This window comes from Fusarium redolens (assembly GCF_020744475.1).
Source record: "Fusarium redolens strain MPI-CAGE-AT-0023 chromosome Unknown BKA55scaffold_19, whole genome shotgun sequence".
NCBI classification, from domain to species: Eukaryota; Fungi; Ascomycota; class Sordariomycetes; order Hypocreales; family Nectriaceae; genus Fusarium; species Fusarium redolens.
This window is the reverse complement of record NW_025763682.1, coordinates 822,463-841,752: the sequence shown is the minus strand read 5'-3', so window position 1 is coordinate 841,752 and position 19,290 is coordinate 822,463. Positions and strand designations below refer to the sequence as shown.

Genomic DNA, 19,290 nt, shown 5'->3' with positions numbered 1-19,290 from the left:
CTTGATCAGCTTAAGGATGCACACCGCAAGGCCGCAAACAAACAGTGAACAGTGGCTGGCACACAAAGACTTCATCAGATACGAGTATCTGGTGAAAAACACATCTCTCAAAGGCCTACTTATCCTTTTGGCAGGCAGAGGTCTTGCTACAACGTTAGCTTCTCCTGGTGTAACAGCCATGATTGTTTGCTAATACAAAACGTAGAAAGGCACGACTAGAATACCGGCTGAAGCTATGGGGATTTTCGAAGAATCTTGACCAAGAAATGTGGAGATCTGTTGCGAGAAAGATAAAGAGACGAAGCGACATTGGGAAGAAGAGTGAAGTAATATACAATGGCAACCAAATCAAACAGTCCAAGGTAATCAAAGAAACGGCACGTCATTGTAATAGCCTCTACCATGAACTCACCCTTCGTAAGTTATGTTCTGGTGTCAAGTGTTGGTCTAACAATACATCAGGACCACGATCGCCAAGCCCAATCAACCCAAGGCTCGTTGTTTGCAGTCCACTGCCTATTAAGCAAGACACTATTTGGCCCCTAAGCATTCCATGGCTCATGCTTCGAGATGTCCTTTGGGATAGTAAGTTGTCGTATTTCGATTCTGATGCCTATCCAGTAACCTTCCTTCAGCCACAACCAGTATTGTAAGCCCTAGTGCCGTAAGGGTCTATCAAACTACAGATACCAATGTAGTTCTGTCGATGATACTACACGTCTTGCGCCAGTCTCGGATAAGCATTCTACCTTTTTCCTTCCAAGAACTAGCAGTCAGAATAGATGCTTCAATGCCAGAATGGTACTATGGAGAACATACACAGACTGTCAGTATTCTTCTAGGCGGTCAAGAAAGCGAAATCTTGCCTGAATATATCAAGGTTATGATGTATGGATTGTCAAATGGATCAAGATTTCTCGACAGGGCACAGTGGGACATCTTCAGTTCTATGCTGAGAGAGAACATGTCAGACCTTGAGCCGAATCTACGGCAACTTCGGAGTCACAGCATCACTATTAGAGCATTCTTGGAGAAAATATTCCAGGCGGAGATTTACTGGGCAACTCAGATTGATGACCCTACTAATCACCAAAAGGATTATCTCCCTGATAGGTCGTTGGATATAATTAAGATGCTGTTAGAGTCAGGTCAGGATCCAAATTGCTGTGTCGGAGGACGGAATATTAGATTTGCTACACCGATTGGGCGGGCTCTCAACATCGGCCATGTTGACCTGGCTGAATTACTTCTCTCCTTCAACGTCCGCATCGACGATACCCAGGCAGACTTCGACAATTACAACGCCATCCAGACGATTTTACGCGGACGTCTATCCAACGCTGTTCAGTCACGGCTCCTCAAACTGCTAAAGGAGTACAAAGCTGTTAGTCTAGAAGAAGTCCTTTGCGGAGCGCTCAAACTTGACGACATGGAGCTCATTGAAGAGATTTTGCAAGATGACATTGATGTCACAAAGGGTCACCCTGAAACAAAACATTGGGTAGGATATGAACTCAGTGATAAAAACAACTGTTTGGGGTGTGAATCCCCTCTTACCACATCCCTAGGGGGGAACTGCCATTGGACTAAGAAATTACTCAATCACCCTTCCGTACAGAAAGATCCGTCACAAGTCCTCTCGGTAGAAATATTCATTGCAGCTGCTATCAGAGGAGATTGTCAAACCATCAGTCAACTCCAAGAGCTTTCTCCCTCTGGCCTTACTTACAAGTGGAATGGCATTACTTGTTTGAGGGCTGCAGTGGTGTATAATAACCTACCGGTAGCTCAGTCGCTCCTTGAACCTAATGTCGGGGCATCGCCTGATCTAGTCCTAATAGCAGCCCATTATGGCTACGAGGATATGGTACGACTACTCCTCCAGTATGGTCTTTCACCTGATGAATTGGTCAACAAAGGTGATGTGCAGTGGTTAGAGTATTTCGCTTGTGAAACGCTTATACCTAAGGATTGTAGTCCAATCCTTCAAACTCTTCTCAAAGCCCAGTTAAAACGCTGGAATGCGTCGAAAGCAAACTGCTTGACACTTTTGATCGAAGGAGGAGCCCGGTTTCTGGGCGGTGAGATTGCAAGGCTGGCCGAAATTGGCTTTCAAGAGCCATTGCAAGCTGCACTTGCTAGAGGTATCAGCCCGAACGACCAAGACGAGGATGGCCGAACCGCAATCCAATGTGCTTTATACCCCGATAGGTATCTTCGAATCAGCAGGTCAAGGCATTCTAACACAAGCTGCGAAGTCAACAAACGATACAGAATCATCAAGTTACTTCTAGAAGCAGGAGCTAAGCAAGTTGGTGAAGTTGTCAACGCCATTCGCCAAAGCGATTATAATGTCACAAAGCTTCTTCTCGAGAATGGCGGTACCTTGAACGATATCGACGAAAGGGGAGCCTCCTGCCTGGAGGCTCTAATCATGAACTCTAATAATATTAGTTTCATGCGAGCTGACAATCATTATTGTCACGACCACTACCCATTTCACGGCAGAGGAACAATGAGAGATGATAACAATGTTCGATTCGGAGTCCAAGATGATGCTACTATAGCTTGTCCAACTTGCGCAGCAAGCTGGTTAGATAGCGGCTTGGACGAACGGGACTTTCTTCAGGCACTACTTGAAGCACAAGACGGTCCTATTGATGCCGGACCAATCTGCGCAGCGATACAAGTCAAAGACTGGGAACTACTTAATCGTCTTCTTGTCCGGCCTCATAAGGAAACAAACTGCCACTTGCTAGAGGGCACAGCTATTGGTCTAGCTGCTAGGGCCGGGCAGATGGGAATCGTGGAGAAGCTTTTGAGTCGATTTCATCACCCATCCGCAATCCAATCCGGTTTCATCCCATTTTACATCATGAAAGGTTGCTTGGTACTACGTCCAAACGATGGCGTATTACAAGCATTTGATTGTCATCCATGGGGTTATGACACGAATGAATTCTGGCGTAAAGACCCAGTTCTCGGATTGCGAGGAGTAGCTAGTCCCCTGGCATTGGCAGCGTTGGGAGAAGATTCTTCAAGCTTTGAAGCGCTTCTGGCACATGGTTGTTGTGCGGACAAGACCACTTTTACCGTCATAGCGCAAAAGGAATCGGCTTCTGTGTATCTCGGCCTCTTGAGAAAACACAGTCAACGGCCTAATAACTTATTCCCATCCCAGTCGACCTTATGCTCAATATTACTAGGCCCGATTCGAAGTGGTAACATTGAGTTACTCAAAGAATTAGTGGATGCAGGCTCTGATGTTAACGACTATAATGCCACAATAGATAGAAGCCGATCTCCACTACAACTTTCTGCTGAAGTAGGAGACTTGGGTATGGTGCACTACCTGCTAGAAAAACAGGCTGATGTTAATTCTCCGCCATCATTCTGTGGGGGTGCTACAGCACTTCAGTTTGCAGCAATAGGAGGATATATGGGAATAGCAAAGTTACTACTAGACTGTGGCGCCCGTATCAATGCTAGGGGATCACGAAGACGTGGCAGAACTGCTCTAGAAGGGGCCGCAGAACGCGGAAGGCTTGATATGATAGAGCTTTTACTTCAGAGGGGTGCTGCCTGGGCAGATTCTGGGCGTCAACAATTCAATTCGGCAGTGCGGCTTGCTTTGGAGAATGCGCATTATGCTGTTGTTGATTGGCTGAAAGATCGTTATGGTTGGACAGAAGAGGATGAGGATTTTTTGAATAATGGCATGGATGATTGGCTCTATTGGGACGATCGCTGTAAGAATTGCCGGGATTCCTGTTGCGACGAGATACATGGCAGTGAGGATGACTGCATATATTACTACCCTGACGATAAGGAGGAGGAATGGGCCGCTGAGTGCTACTATTGTAAGCTGGAGTGGATTGAAGACTGTGAATCCCAGGATGAGGGTGATGAGGCTTCAGATCAATGGCCAAAACAAAAGCTGGAGGACGACGCCATTTTCTTTGAGCCGTGGGTAAGTGATTATAGTCTCTTCTTCGATTAATTATTAACTCCACCATTACAATGGTCAATTCCGTGCCCAAGGCCAGAGATACTACTAAGAAGCAGGTCATCAAGACCATAACCGACGCCATTTTGCACAGATCGATTGCAGCATAGCCAGGAACCATAACATCATTGCCGTTTTCATACTCAACCATAGAGGAGAAGAAGAAGAAGCTCTAAGTAGCAGGAATGGCGAGAATTTGAGGCGAAGATTTGCTGGTTGGTTGGCGAAATGTCGTTCTACTGCGTAGTAACGCCGTTGACGTTGCTAGAAATATTGAGTCTATAAGAATCGCCCTGATCCTGGCCGTATTCTTCTGTAACATCAGCCGTGATCATCAACAAATCGTCCAAGTCGCGGCATATCATCAAGCTGTTTGATCCGCAAAGGATGGGACTCGCACAGCAGCCAGCACAGAAAGATGGTAAAGTCCTAGGTCAAGCTCTGAACTATCGATAGAAACAGGTAGAGCTCGGGCGAGGGAGGATTGAACGCTCATCGTACTTGTCTGCATCGATGCTCTCGAGCTGCCTCTTATTCATAAGTCAGCATGTACGCTTCTTTTGTTTTTAGACATGTACTTATTATAGAACGCGTCACATTCTCCGGGATACATGTCATAGAGGGAAGAATTGGGTGGTTACCAGAATTCACTCAACTCCCCGTGTTCACTGGTGATTTCTATTTATCAGCACAGAATTCGGAGGCAAGTAAAGCCAGGGTCCGCTAAGAGTACGATCGACAACGCGACCTTGATCGCAGCATCTATGGTCGCACGAACTTGAATAGCCATATGCGTCAGTCATCATATGCTTTGAGGACTCGCTATCACACGTGAGTATGTTCCATGGGGTGCTGATGCTGTTTTTGGTACAACCATCTACCAGAGTAAAGTGCCTGTGCAATCCATGTGCTGGTTCTGGCCGTCTGTCGAGTTACTAGATATATATATGGTTGACGGCTGTTGATACTTATGGAGATACTGAACTATGTTCTGTATGGTATTTGTAGGCTCTTACTCGTCACAGGTCTCAACTACAAACAAGACCTCGTTCATTAAGTCCACATGGCCTGAAAAAATAAGATTCACTAGTGATATCGTACTTAATTCTGAGAGTCCCATATAGCCTCTCCGGGCTGTACACTGCCAAGAGCATCACGATAGCGCCTGTGTATAACTTGCCGCTGCGAGGTAGCAGTACCCAATCACAACATCTGCGATCTTCTCAGTCCTTGATGCACTGGGGCCGCAGTCCACAGAAGTCTGATCCTGTGCTTGAAGATAACTCGGTTTGTGGGCAAGACACCATCAATTGGATGGCATTCTCCATAGTGGCATTACTCTTTCATAGAACACTATCTGGGCCTCTGAACCAGTCACGACTTGCCTTCTCGGAGCTTGAGAATGCGTCATTTGGCCTGAGATATGCACTACCCAGTTTTAGCAACCTATCAGCTGGGTGTTGGCATTTACTCCGTCTCCATGCTCAATCAGTATCTCTGCATATGTGTATGGTGATCAGAGGCGCCTAACCCGCTTACTCTAGCTTCCCCTGGCAGCAACTGGCGCTGATATCTTTCGTGGCTTGACACGTCCCGATTTTCGAGTCTCCAAAAGACGGCCAAAGCCTCACATCGTGCGACAGGCTCTCGTCTTGTATACGCGCGGCAAATGACTTGGTGCGATAGTGACGTTGGAGGCTTGAGCCTGCTGGGCGATATATGCAAACTCTGATAGCATAAAGTCACGGTCATATCCTGGTGATTTAGTTTATAGTTAAAGCTTAAACATAGCCTCAACAAGGATAAGTCTCCCAATCCAAACATAATAATAAGCGTTTATGATGACTCAATCAGTAACCTTATTTGAAGCTGCTTGAGGTATAAGAAGTCTTTAATACAGACACGTGGCATGAAAAAAACACAGTTAAAATCACATCAAGTTCTCTCGAGGAGGGTCATGTCCCGGTGATTTTCATTGGTTTTAATAACAAACTACCTTTGCTTTCACTCTCATTACCAATAACACGTTCATTATCTTTGCGTTCAAGGGTTTCATTCGCTTCAGAATGCTGCGTCGCTTCCTTTTAGGTGTCGCTGCTCTGACTAGCTTCGCCATCGCCGCACCAGCCACTGAGCTAGTTACCCATGCTGTCGAGGTTCGCCTTCACAGTAAGCGCTCAAGTATTGAGAGTCAGGGGAAACCTGTGTTGGAAGGACTTGAGCGTCGTTCCATTTATGAGAAGAAGGGATCTTGGTTCCTTCTTGTTAACGCAACCCCTTGGAATATGACTTTGACCAAAACCTCGAGCTATCAGATGAATATCTGGAAGTTCCCCAAAACCATTAAACCCGGTGAGAAAGCCTCTTGATTACCATTAGTTCAGCAAAGCTGATGAGGAGGTAGGCACGTCTAATAGAATCTACATTCAAGGCCGGGGCCACATAGACGACGGTGGTGAAGCAAGCTACCAATTCAAAGACCTGCCCGGCCGTCCCGAGTTCGAGTTTCGATACTCGGGTAAGTTGGGAGTTAATAGAATCCCCGGTGCTGGTATCCGGTTCACAAGCCTTGAAACTCTCAACAACAAGCCCGGCTCGTTCCGCAAGTTGCGATGGCATAGGAACAATAACATTCCCTTTATCATTGCCAGCTCTGAGACGGATCCTCACAACCCTTCCATTGTACCATGGCTTGTTTCAACCAGTCCCCCTATAGACTGGATGCACGCCACCTACCCCAGGATCTCATGTCTCACACTCCGGGAGCTGGCTATGCCCGGAACACACCATTCAGGCATGTCCCGTTTTAATCGGAGATCGGGGCTTGGTTTACCCTCGAACACTATGGCACAAGAGCTCAACGTTACAATGCAGCTGAAGTTCGGTGTTCGCTGGCTTGACGTTCGTCCGTCCAAGACTGCTGGCGGGTGGGCAGCTGGCCACTACTCGTTCTCCCATGGCAACTGGCATGGCGGCAATGGCGAGTGGCTCGATGACATTGTTGACAGCTTGAACAGGTTTACCGAGAACAACAAAGAGCTTATCATCATGAAACTTGACCACGGGTTGAACTCGGACACCTTCAGGGGTAAGAAAAACGCACGCATGACCCAGGAAGAATGGGAACAAGTGATGAAGAAGCTGGAGAGGATCAACTACCGTGTCGAGAACCGGGGCCACGAAGTGGATCTTTCGCGACTCCAGGTCTCTGAATTTATCCAAGACCATGCAGCCGTTATCATTGTTATAGACGACAGAGTCTACAAGACAAAAGCCAGAGTCGACCTTTCTGCCTTCGCAGACAAGGGATTCTTCCGACGAGACCAACTCCCTCTGTATGACAAATACGCCAAAACAAGCAACCAGAACAAGATGATCAAGGATCAGTTGACCAAGATGAGAGAACAACGATTTTCCTCAGACTCGTCCATGTTTCTGCTCTCATGGACCTTGACCCAGCGTCTTCACAGCGTTATTGGGAATGCCAAGCATGCTAACCGCGCCCTCATTGAGTTGCTCTGGCCGGCCATGTCTCCGTCGACGTATCCCAACATTATCGGCGTGGATGCTTATCCTGCTAATAGGGACCTTGCCGCGCTAGCCATGGCAATTAACTATCACTTTGCACCGCGTTGCTGAGTTTTCTTTATCAACTCCATGCACTCATCTTTCTATATTTCCCGGCCAGTCTTGTCCCTGCATGGCTTCTTGCACAGCATCAATATCAAGTATGCGTGGGGTAAGGTGGTTGATATAAGAACTCTAGAAGTAGGCGACATCTGCCAGGATTGGATATTCTGCCTTAATTATATTATATTGATTTATAGTACCTGCTGTAATCTGCCTCCAGCTGAAGGTAAATAGATTATGAAGCTACTCGAACGCTTGACGTTTAGTACATATAGATTGAGTCAATCTGCATTGTACAGGGGGATGGTAGAGATTTCGAAACGGAGGCGAAGAGGATGGAAACTGTATTCAGCTCAGTATACTGTGTAATCGCCGCAAGCTGTGCTTCTGGAACATCTAGTGGACCCCTGAGGGAGAGGCCGGCGAGACAAGTGGTCAGGCTTGACAATTATTTGTTAGACAAACCAGTGCATGCATGGATGGTCATTGGCGACCTGTATGAGGCGCTAGCTTCTCTTTTTGAGATGACTTTTACTTCTTTATGGCGCTTGGTATTACTGTTACTACACCTATTCTTAAGGTCAGTAGCTTATTATCCTTATTAAAATCTTTTCCTGCCTTAAGTTGTAGTTCTCGGCCATTCTCATTAATACTTTCAGGTACTCCAACTACCCTTCATGCTTGCCGGTCTTCCTGGAGGTGCTATCAATTTCATGACCGTTTGGATGCCAGCACTTGGCCCCAGATTCTTCCCGGACACCGCATCTATATAGCGATGGGGTTTTCATTCCTCCTACGCATTGCCTCCATCACTCTTGTAGTCTTACCTGTTGAAGATGGCACATGGGGTATCGTCGCCGCACCGGATAGCGGCTTGTTGCTCAGCTTTGGTCGCCAGCACCGCATCGCTAATGGCGAGCAATATCAAGTTTAACACCAACAAAGTCATGTATCTCGGCAGATTGCGAACGAGCACCAGGTTTTCCAGACGATGATGTTTGTACTTGAGGGCTTGGTAACAGCAGTGGCTGCCAATCCTCAGGGATATCGAAAGAAAAACTAGGTTTGATCCTCTCCTCTAGTCTCTGCACCGTAGACCAGCCTTGGCATATCTGGTTCGTGGTACGCTCCAATGCAGACTTGAATTCGTCTCGCCGGAAGGGAGGTACCAGGTGGCTCAATACGAGTGAAACCTGGTCGACGACTGACTAGACTGCCGCTTTTTGGTTCCTCTTCTGCCTCTCGGGAAGGACATTCAGTAAGGTGGCACGGGCATACATCTCCTGAAGAGGATTTCGGGAACCGAGGTCGCCCAAAACTGCATGGAGCTCGTCGCCCTGCCTGACGTGAGCGGGTCTGAATACGTAGCTTGCAAGCGCTCTACTAAAGATAAGGAGTCCTGCTGCGATTCTGATGTGCCTGGTCGCCGGGTTGTTGGATGCGGGTAGCGGAATACGTTCGTTGCTTGACACCTGCGATCGAAGCTCGTTCCAGCTTGCGTGGCTGGCAAGAGCTGCAGCGTCTAGCTCATTGAGTAGGAATGTCTCCATGAGTCTGGATGCAAGATCAAAAAAGCTGGCCAATAAACTTTGGCTGTATGAAGTACGGAGTCAGTCATCAGCACCACCATCGGAGGGTTCTCTAGTATGGTAAGGCAAAAAAGTGGGAAACATAAGGAAAACCTACATCTATACTTCCTTGTCTACGAGGCTCTTGAAATCGCCAATGAATGATCGAATGACGTTGAATTGGTGGCGGACTTGGCTAAGCCCGGTAGTTCAGCAAAGGCGAAAGGGTTTATCAGCCAATGATAATGCGAAACATCCACTTTCAGTAAAAGGCGTAGAATTAATAGAGATGTAGCTTAGACCTGGTAGCTGAATGGTTAGTGGGTGGTCCTAGATAGTAGTGCTGACCGGAGGAGAAACCGAGCCTGCATTGAGCTTGGTTCGGAGTCAAAGTCGCATTTCTCATTGCTCTCTCCCTCATCGTCAAAATGCAAAGCACCTCTAATGTAGCTATATCCACAAAACTCTCCCAAACAGACTGAGCTTCATAGATTCTTGGAGCGGCATAACATGAAACATGGACTGAGAGTGAACCCGACTTGGCTATTTCACCTGTAATCGAGGCTTCAGGCACCGGGCCTGGAGCTGTGGCCACATAACTGGGAATCTAATAAAGCGGCGAGCTCAAAGGGAAGCACTCAAAACCTTCCTGCTGCTGTCGCCCAGTTTGAAGACTCTTCGTGCATTTCCGCCCATGAAATCCTTCATAGAATCAGCCCGTAAGCCAATCACCGCCCCCTCCCTCAAATATTCAGCAGCTTGACTGACGCATTTGGTCCAAGTAAGTTGTGGGAAGTTTGTCCCAAACATAACCTTCTTCCGCCCTGTGGTGTTCGCAAACCGGATCAGCTCAGGCGGGTAGTATTTCGGCAGGTGAGCGCTGGTATCGATGAAGACATTCTCGTGCTTCCACGCAACTGCTATCATCTCGGCTGTCCAAGGGTGGCCGATGTGCCCGCAAACAATCTTTAACGCCGGAAATTTTAGCGCTACGGCGTCGATATACGGAATCGGCCTGCCGACCTCGCTCGGGCAGAGCGGCCCGGTATGCCCGACCTGAGTGAGAAAGGGAATGTCGAGCTCTACACACTTGACATATAACGGCCAGTAGTGGGCATCGGTAGGAGGTAGATTCCATAGCCACGGAACCACTCTCAGGCCTTTAAACCCCTCCCTCTTCACGTAGTGATCCAGTTCTGCGACAGCGGCCACAGGATCCAGCAGATCAACGCTTGCTATGCCGAAGATGCGGGTTGGATGAGCGCGGGTGTAGTCTGCCACCTCGGAATTGGAGAACACAGCCACCCCAGGACGGTACCAAGCTGTTAGGCAGATCTGATCCACTCCGGCGGCATCCATCATAGCCACCAATTCATCCGGCGACAGTTTCCTTGCGATTAAATCGGGATTTACGTGACTCTGCTCGAAGAGGCGTCTTGCTTCTGGCAACACTGACTGCGAGTTAAACAACTTCGTAAGCCAGCTGCCAGGGTATGGGTATCTGGGCGATACTATAGCCGATGGAGAAGGGACTCACATCACCAACGGGGTTGGCCCAGACGTCCACCACTGGGAAGTCGAAAGTTGAAAGCACCATGTTGTCTCAATTCGATAACTCACTGCTGGTTGAAGATGAGTTCTGCTCGATGTGTGAGCAGATCAAGAACAATTATAGGTTATACGGTAATACATATGCCTGTTACGTTGCGGAGACTGGCAAAGACGGCCCACAATTTGCCTCGGCATCAAATGTCAGCAGAGTGACCATGAACGCAATCCACCCAACCTCGGTATTCAATTGAATGAATGAATTTATTCCGCCCAGGAGGATACGCCTCATAGGGCCCACAACATAGAATCTCGTTATGCTGTGTTTTCCGGCTCCTAGCCCTTAGACGCTCAGCCTCACTAGTCCTACCATGACTAGCATGATCAGACGAAACTGCGGGGAAGCTTAGATGGGGTTCTGTATGGGGTAGCTGAGTAGGGTCTAGAGAGGCGGGCTGCTTCATTGTCTACTGTATTGGGTGTATCATCAGCACTAAAGAATGGGGGGAAGATAATTCACTAGTGTATACCAAAGGCTGTTTTCTTAGTATCGCTAACTGGATCTTTTTGATCATTTCCTACGTCGTCTGCTTGATTCTAGTCCGTAAGAGAACTCAAAGACGATGCTATGGCGACCGAAGCAATCGTCGAGAACATGGCCGGTCGGGCATCTTGGCAATGACTACGGGTGTATCGGTTGATTCGGAGTTGACTGATATCAAGAACAAGGGTCTCAGGTATGGCATGTGACCTTGAACAGCTGCCTGATTATGAAGACAGAGTTGCACATCAGGTCGCTCAAAAAGCGAATATAGTATAGTCTGAATCCGGTGATAAACACAGTTTATAATGATACTCTTTCTTTGTTGCAAGGCGAATTCTTATCTATGCCGCCCGGCTAAGGTCAATAAGCCACGCAATATCCAGCTTGGCGCCAGCTCAAGATAGAATTGAGTGGAAGAGGCAGGAGCCCGATGGTTTTATTTGTCGAAAAGTTGGTTCCTACGGGCCTGCTGAATGGCGTTGAACCAGATATCAGCCATCTTCTTGTACCCTTCGTCGTTGGGATGGGTGCCATCCATCAAATCATTGAGTTGCGGACCTTCAGGACTATACATGTCTGCAAGAACTATCCTTTTTCGTTCGGCTTCCTTTGATAAAACCAAGTCCCGGAGACTACTGTTGATGCGTAGAACCCGGGAGTTCACTTGCTTGTCCGCGTTTACTAGCAGCGTTGATAAAACGACTGTAGAGAAGGGAGAGGTATGCCAAAAATATTCAAGCATATTGTCCATTCGCTCCCCAAAAGCATCAATTTGAAAGTTCTGGAGACAGTCGTTAGATCCGGCGTTGATTGTGAACAGGTTAGGCTTGACAGTCGCGATGGATCGTCTAGCTTTACTTTCGATCTGGTCGAGCCGATACCCACGCCATCCTTCGTTTTCGTTGTTGTGCATAGACCCAGCCTTGCGTGAGCCAACGATGCGGACTTGATAGCCATTGGCAAGAAGAAGATCTTGCAGGAACTTCCTGTATCCATTTCCATCTGAAGATCCAACACCATATGTGACTGAGCCTCCGAGCGGCATCAGCCGTAACTCTACATTCGGTGGCATTGCTTGTGTGCCATAACGAATGGTCGATAATTGGTCAACCTTACTGCCGATTGTGGAGTCGAGGCGATTTTGAGAAGGGCACCGACTTTTGATAAACATCCGACGTGACCGAGACATCAATGTTCGTAACTGCATTGTTAAAGTTTGAAGGGCAATGCACGTGGCTGGCCAAGTTGCTGGGTGCTGCGGGCGGGGTTATCAGGACTCAATTGAACAAATTTGCTCCCGGCGCCGAACAGTATCACTGATTTTGGGTTCAGCTGACTGCCACCGTTGCGGGTAATTGCCCTCCTAATTACTTGAAAAACCAACACTCAATGGGCCCGCATGGACGCCGATCTGCAACTTTGTTAGCATTTAGCCACAAATGTATGTGGGTGAGAACAAATGGGGAATGCAATTGACTCATTTTAGGGCCGGAGACTAGTCCCGACGCCGATGCCCAATAATATTCACAGAAAGATGGCCTGAAAACCCACTCTCTTAAAGTCTGGGGAACACTATTCAGTCTCTGCTGCCAGTGATGTCGGCGGCAAGCGAACTAGTCTGACCCAGTTCGATGGTGGCAATCCCCTGGCCGAGCATGTTAGACTCGGAGTTGCGACTGGGGGACTGATATAACTGATGTAAAATACATTATCGAATGTTTGGAAGCGCGGAATTCCTTAGTATCTTTAGAACCCGCCAACATGATGCATATCACCTCAGAATACACCCATTTTCACAACAAGACACGTCTTGACAAAGTCAAGGAAGCTACAGCAGCCGTTTGTGTACAAAATCGTTCCAGATGGACCGAAGCAATTAAAGAGATCAGAACATGGCCCGAATATGAGCCACAACCATTGCACACATTGCCCCATCAAGCGGAACAACTTTGTATTAGAGAGCTTTTCTTCAAGGACGAGAGCAAGCGCTTTGGTGTCTCTCTCGGATCCTTCAAAGCACTCGGTGCTCCATGCGCTGTCTTTAAGATCCTGGCCGACCACGTCTTTTCGAAAACCGGCGTGAGGCCTACATCAGAGGAGCTTCGAACGGGAAAGTACAATGATATTACGCACAAGGTCACAGTCTGTGGCTGTCGCTGTGTGGACTACATCCATAGTCATGTCAGCCCCGGACGTGCCGAAATGATAAAGGACTTGGGTGCTGTTGTTATTCGCATTGATGGTGAATACGAAGCTTCTGTTGAGAGAGCTAAGGAGGATGCGCGAATGAACGGGTGGCATTTCGTCAGCAGCACTTCCTGGGGTGACTTTGACAATGGTATCCCGCAAAACGTCATGAATGCTTACATGGTTGTTGTGGAGGAAGCACTCCAAGCGATCCTGCCGTGGAGAATATCACACATGTTTTTGTTTGCGGTGACGTTGGTAGTATCGCAGCAGCCGTGTTCCAGGAATCTTCACTCGCTTCTCTCAGAACCAGTAGTCAAACCAAGGCAGAGTCCTAACTCCTCTGAGGCTTATCGTGGTTGAGCCTAGGGAAGCAGATTGCTTGTTTCAAAGCGCTCAAAAGGAAGAGATATGTCTCTCCGAAGGAAGTCTCGGTACGTTGATGGCGGGCTTGACTTGCCGCGGCCCATCACCAGCCGCATGGAAAATCTTGACATGGCTTGCCAGTGACTTTGTTGCTGTTCCAGATGAGGTCGCTATTGAGGGAATGAAGGAGTTGGGGAGCGGACGCAGAGGAGATGTCCCTGTTGTTTGCGGAAAAAGCTCAGCGGCCAATATGGGCGTCATTCTCCAATACGCAAATGACGAAACACTCCGCGAGATATTGGGATTAAACAGAAATAGTCAGGTCATTCTGTTTGGACTCGAAGGAGATACAGATACTGCCATCTATGAAAAGCTGGTTGGAAAGACTTTGGAGGAAGTTTTTGCCGCACAAGAGCGGGGTTTCAAGCTTTGATATAGTTTTGTGGCACAGTCAGCAATACTTGAGTAAACATAACACAATGCTGTAGACACTTAGCTTGATAAGATTTACATAAACTACGACGCTGTTTTGTCTTGAACTCGTGACATAAGTCCCATGATGGCGGGGTGAGAACTCATTGACTCGAGAGCATCAGAAAGAGTAGTCTGTCCTAACAAAAAGCACCAATTCCTGTCGTTCCCTCGATCACCCAAATGGATATCAAGACTGCGGCATTTGATGCTGACGCTGCAACAACTGGGCAAAGACATAATAGGCCAGCAGCGACGACAAGATACGTTTCACATTGTCCCATCATGCTGCTGCAGGAAACCAGATGAGTATAGAAGCGACCATTGCTAAAAGTATGCCGGCGTTTGTTATGGTGATAGTAATCTTTTGAACTGAGAAATCAGCTGCCACCTCCGGGGCTCCAGCAAGGATTGAGGCAACAGAGAAGTTCATTTGGCAATGGCATCAATAATCTCGGCCTCTCATGTTCGGGGCCGGCTGTTGCTGGGCCGAAAGTGGCTGTCTCGGCCACTAAAAGAGGCGACCGACGGTGGGGCTGTCGGAGGAATGGCATATCGCCGAGCCCACCTGTAATTCACGTAGGTTCTCAAATGGGCGGGTGGTGCTGCATCACGCTGAGATTGATGATGCGGCTAGACAACTTTAATGCTCCTATGGGTAGCTAAACAGCAGTGGTACGTTATGGGTAGAATTGGGTAGCTGATTTATCTGAGTGGTGTTAGGGTTTGGAAGGTTTCTCGCCATATCCTTAGGCTTATGCTTCCCCTCAATTTCACAGCCGAGAACCAAGCATTACAGTTCTTCCAATCAACTACACCAATTGCTAGAGCACGTTCCATTCGTGCAATGCTTAAAACTAAACGCTAAAGGCGATGGCGACCGGACAAGACACGTTGACAGGCCGCCCAAGCAAGACGGCTCAGTTGGTCTCATCCAGTCGCGTTCGTTTCACCCTACCAGGCAACGCTAAAAGATGAGTTTAGATGCAGAAAGTGCCATGTGCAAAAGTTCAAATGTCCCAGTGGTCATCCATGCCGTAATTGCATACAAATGAGCTGCCAAGCCGACTGCATATACCCAAAACGCGACAGGCAGATCAAGGTCAGCCAGAGGTGAGTTAAGCCAACTTACTTAAAAACTACCTCGTGTTCATCAAAGCGTGTAACTACATAGAGAGCTTGGTTCGCGAAAATCAGGAACTGAGAAGCCTCAGTCAACAAAATCGAATTGAGGCGACAGCGGCTCAAGAGTCGACGGATGATAGTGCAAAAAATAAGGCTCAGCTGGACACGCCGTCTCCCAGCGAACCAAGCCATAATCCGGTGCTCGACGAGAAGCCATGATTCCTTTTGACCAGGTCGTCAAAGATCCCTTTTCTCATAGGAGAAGTGGCAGACGCAGCGTTCGCGACGCGATTCCGTCAATTGCTCACGAATCAAGCGCTTAATCATACCCTACGCACCAGTTACCCCGATGACAACCAAATAACGGAACTTGCGCAAACTGCGTGTCCTTTTGTAATCGCTACTAACGCTCGATTCTTGGTTCGAGTAGCCCTCAAGAGCCTGGACGGATCCTTCCACATTGTCCGGAAAGGCCGCATCTGGGAGTTGCTGGAAGAGTATCTGCAGTCACCTCACACATTCGATGCATTATCTTGCTGTAAGATTATGGCCCTGTTAGCGTTGGGGGAGCTATACTCCAGTTCTTGCCGGGCCCAAGGTACATCGATTCCTGGACTGGCCTTTTTCAGTCACGCGAGCAAAATGCATGACTTGCTCCAGGGGCGGCCCTCTGTTGATACAGTCGAAATCTCCCTCCTCTTGGTAAGATGCCTTCTCATACTCCTGACCTTTACTTACTATCGCAGTGCTTGTATGCCCTGAGCATCAATAGGCGCCACTCAGCATACTTTTTAGCCAGCTCTGCCGTACGGCATTGCTTGGTGATGGGACTTCACTTCAACTTGCCGGACTCTCAATTGGAGGATCCGGAAACCAAGTAGCATCTCAATAGGATCTGGTGGTCGGCATATATGCTGGATCATACAACTGCGTCCATAAGTAGCCAAATTGCTTCTGTATCGGACGATGAGATATTCGTCGACCTTCCATCATGTACCGGGGTCACCGGTACGCAACAAGCCGACTTTCAGCATACAGAATTGTTCATTGCCAGGATACAACTAGCAAGAGTCACAGGGTCTATAATCAAGTCTGTGTATGGAAGAGCACAAGAGACAAAACCGTTTCTCCAGAGAGTCCAGCAAGCTTTACAAGATCTAAAACAATGGCTTCAAAGACTGCCACCTGATATACAGATGGATTCGGGATCTTCACATTCAAAACCAATAGCGGTTCAATCTCTTCATCTTGCTTTCAGTCAGGTAATTGCTACGTTAACTTCAATAGCCTCAGCTAACCGTTTCAGTCCGTGATCTTGGCAACCCGACCGGTCCTGTTGTATATGTTGCGAATGCATAAAGAGGCAAAAGGAGAGGCCCCAGCCACAGCCGAACGAATGGTCTCAAACACCGTTCAGACGTTGGCAGAAGCCTGCATCAGATGCGCCCGGCACTCTTATGCTACTGTCGTTGAGTCCTGGATTGAAGGATCGTTCCAGACTTTTGACTACTTCAACACACGATGTCTCTTCTCGTCGGCAACAATCTTGGCTATATCTAGTCTTTTGGATGGGCCTGATAGCTCCGAGAATCGAGAAAACTTCGAGGTTGCCAGTCAACTAATCAAGAAACTCCAGAATGCCGGAAGTTTCTCGGCCACTGAGTTCTGTCATCACCTCGAAGCGATAAAAGAAAATATCCAGGGCTTCTCAGCCACAGGGAATTCATCACCAGACCATGAAGTAGTACCAGGCTGTCCACCTACTCTAGAGGCATCGGGTTCTCACGATAACTCACTACAGCCTACCCAGTTTATGGCTTCAGGTATGGCGCTGGCTGAGCCATCCTTGGAAGCGTTTTTGCAAAGCGAACAGGATCTTCCAGATATAGACTTCTTCTTAGATAATGCCCAAGTAGGTGGTCTATATTGGCCTATGTATAGCCCTTTATAAGTCAGTCAAATCGGCTTGGTGTATCCATGCACACAAAGCTGCAGCATCACATGAAACTGATTGCATTCATTGACAGATGTGAAACTTTCCATCAGTACATCTCAAGACCTAGAAAATATTAAACACCCCAGTTCGGCGATTATTGCTCACTTGCATTAACCTTCTTCTAACTTTCCCTTTCTTCAAGACCCTTCCACCAAGCCTGGGCCGAGGGGTACTTAGGCAGAAGCTCGCTGAATTCAGCCTGTTCGACCAACAATCTATAAGGAAGATGGAAGACATCCGCCAATGTGATTCTATCTCCTATAAGATAGCTCTGCTTGGAGAGGATATGCTCATAGCCCGCCAGAGCAGTATCGAGAGCGGTGAGTTTGGCCTTGACTGCTGCTTCGTCACCTGTACCATAACCGAGAATAGGCTTGAAGATTGCCCCTCAGGCAATAGCGCTGGAGTTGAGGTCGAAATAGGATAGCTTGATAGATAGGCCTTAGGAAGGTTAGCTTACTTGTACACCTATCGACCAAATCGGTGAATCAGGCGGGAGTGGGACTTTATAGTTATTGAAATGCTACATACAATTTAATGTCAGCATCAGAAAGGCTCAGATCAGTCCCAGAACCTCAATATTTGGCGCCAATGTAATAAGCTATAGTACTGCTTTCTTAGATAGACAGTCAGTTTTAAAAGAGCTTCTCACACTGTGATTTCCTCCTTTGTCTTACTGAATATCTTCATATTAGAATCCTCATCGATAAGTAACGGAAGCTTCCCGAAGGGATGAAAGTTGACACCACACGCCTCAGACAAGTGTTCTCCCTTGAGGAAGTTCACTACGATGAACTCATACTGAAGCTTCTTGTCTTCAAGAACTCTACGAACTCGCTTTATGCAAATCGATTGGGCATGTCCATGAAGCTTCAGAAAGATTGTGACGAATAGATCAAGGTAACTGGTAGAGTTGAGTTGGTGAATGGATAAATAATAGTGAATTCTCAAAAGACAACGGCAAGAATAAGTCTATATATAATTAATTAATTGAAGATTGACTATTAAAAATAACCCTTTATGATTTATTGTATCTGGTCGCTATGGACTTTTGTGGAAGTCTATGCTAGTGTAGAACCTTGAAAATTTATAAGCCTCCATGATTTGTAAAGAAGTGCGCGCGCTACCTTCTGATCTCGCCCTCTGTTTAGCCTCTTGCTGTTGTTATAATCTGTAATGATTATTAACTGTCTATTGAAGATGGAGATGGTCTTCAGTAGTTGCTTAACGTTGTAGCGCTTTAGTGTTGGCATCTCCGGACCCTGCCCCTGCTGTCCTCCTTGACTGTTCCGCGTCGGCATATGCGTTATCTGCCGCCGCCTTCACCCGAGTCTACCGTCTTTCATAGCGTCGCGCCTACCAAGGCAGTTAGCTTCTCAACATTGGGCGTGAGCTACTCGTTTCTTTGGTCTGTCGCAAATGATGCCCAAGGGCCTTGTATACCAAGCTGTCGGAGATGTCCCATAATCATATTGTCTGCCGCACCTCGCTCCACCTCCCATCAGCTTGCTGAGCTAGCCCTTGGCTTCTTATAGTGTCGTCTGGGTCGCCCGCTGGAAGCTGCCTCTAGTGATCTGGTCTCCCTGATAGTTGAGCGTCTTGCCGCCGCCGTCCTACATCACCCGCGCCTGATCACGCGGGTTCCTGATTGCGATAGTCTCTGCTGTGTATCATCCACTTGTCAGCCACTCTCGGTGTCTCTCTGGAATAGATCGATAGACGTAAAGCTCGTGTCACAAGTCGAGTTCTATTGGCCCTCTGAGTTGTATGAATTCGTCCTTGAAGAAGTGCTCGCTCTGTAGCACGCAAATTTCTCAGTTCTGGCTGACATTCTAAACACACTTGATAG

At 47.7% G+C, this 19,290-nt stretch overlaps 7 protein-coding genes across 7 annotated transcripts; 5 read left to right on the top strand and 2 right to left on the bottom strand.

Moving 5' to 3' along the window:
• The first annotated feature begins 236 nt into the window (after positions 1–236).
• Positions 237–4,035, top strand: BKA55DRAFT_147963 (ankyrin repeat-containing domain protein). The gene is made up of 3 exons (XM_046184929.1): positions 237–362; positions 463–585; positions 636–4,035. The coding sequence occupies exons 2-3, from the start codon at positions 561–563 to the stop codon at positions 3,998–4,000; spliced, it is 3,390 nt and encodes a 1,129-aa protein (XP_046044036.1). The 5' UTR covers positions 237–362; positions 463–560; the 3' UTR covers positions 4,001–4,035.
• A 2,037-nt stretch (positions 4,036–6,072) lies between these two features.
• Positions 6,073–7,645, top strand: BKA55DRAFT_695784 (PLC-like phosphodiesterase; the record flags this gene model as incomplete). The annotated part of the gene is made up of 2 exons (XM_046200204.1): positions 6,073–6,358; positions 6,411–7,645. 2 exons carry the CDS (start codon positions 6,073–6,075, stop codon positions 7,643–7,645), a joined length of 1,521 nt encoding a protein of 506 aa, XP_046044035.1.
• Positions 7,646–9,828: 2,183 nt separating this feature from the next.
• Positions 9,829–10,801, bottom strand: BKA55DRAFT_544707 (uncharacterized protein; the record flags this gene model as incomplete). Its single annotated transcript, XM_046190747.1, has 2 exons — positions 9,829–10,659; positions 10,742–10,801. The coding sequence occupies 2 exons, from the start codon at positions 10,799–10,801 to the stop codon at positions 9,829–9,831; spliced, it is 891 nt and encodes a 296-aa protein (XP_046044034.1).
• Positions 10,802–11,211: 410 nt separating this feature from the next.
• On the top strand, positions 11,212–11,502 carry BKA55DRAFT_523910 (uncharacterized protein; the record flags this gene model as incomplete). Its single annotated transcript, XM_046188674.1, has 1 exon — positions 11,212–11,502. A coding segment is annotated over one exon (291 nt), but the record flags the coding sequence as incomplete, so codon positions are not given.
• Positions 11,503–11,732: 230 nt separating this feature from the next.
• Positions 11,733–12,503, bottom strand: BKA55DRAFT_598331 (SGNH hydrolase-type esterase domain-containing protein; the record flags this gene model as incomplete). The annotated part of the gene is made up of 1 exon (XM_046196226.1): positions 11,733–12,503. One exon carries the CDS (start codon positions 12,501–12,503, stop codon positions 11,733–11,735), a length of 771 nt encoding a protein of 256 aa, XP_046044032.1.
• Positions 12,504–13,057: 554 nt separating this feature from the next.
• On the top strand, positions 13,058–14,282 carry BKA55DRAFT_544705 (tryptophan synthase beta subunit-like PLP-dependent enzyme; the record flags this gene model as incomplete). The annotated part of the gene is made up of 2 exons (XM_046190746.1): positions 13,058–13,741; positions 13,800–14,282. 2 exons carry the CDS (start codon positions 13,058–13,060, stop codon positions 14,280–14,282), a joined length of 1,167 nt encoding a protein of 388 aa, XP_046044031.1.
• Positions 14,283–15,371: 1,089 nt separating this feature from the next.
• On the top strand, positions 15,372–17,396 carry BKA55DRAFT_598329 (uncharacterized protein; the record flags this gene model as incomplete). Its single annotated transcript, XM_046196225.1, has 6 exons — positions 15,372–15,433; positions 15,679–16,147; positions 16,192–16,266; positions 16,327–16,707; positions 16,752–17,186; positions 17,247–17,396. 6 exons carry the CDS (start codon positions 15,372–15,374, stop codon positions 17,394–17,396), a joined length of 1,572 nt encoding a protein of 523 aa, XP_046044030.1.
• Positions 17,397–19,290: the final 1,894 nt, after the last annotated feature.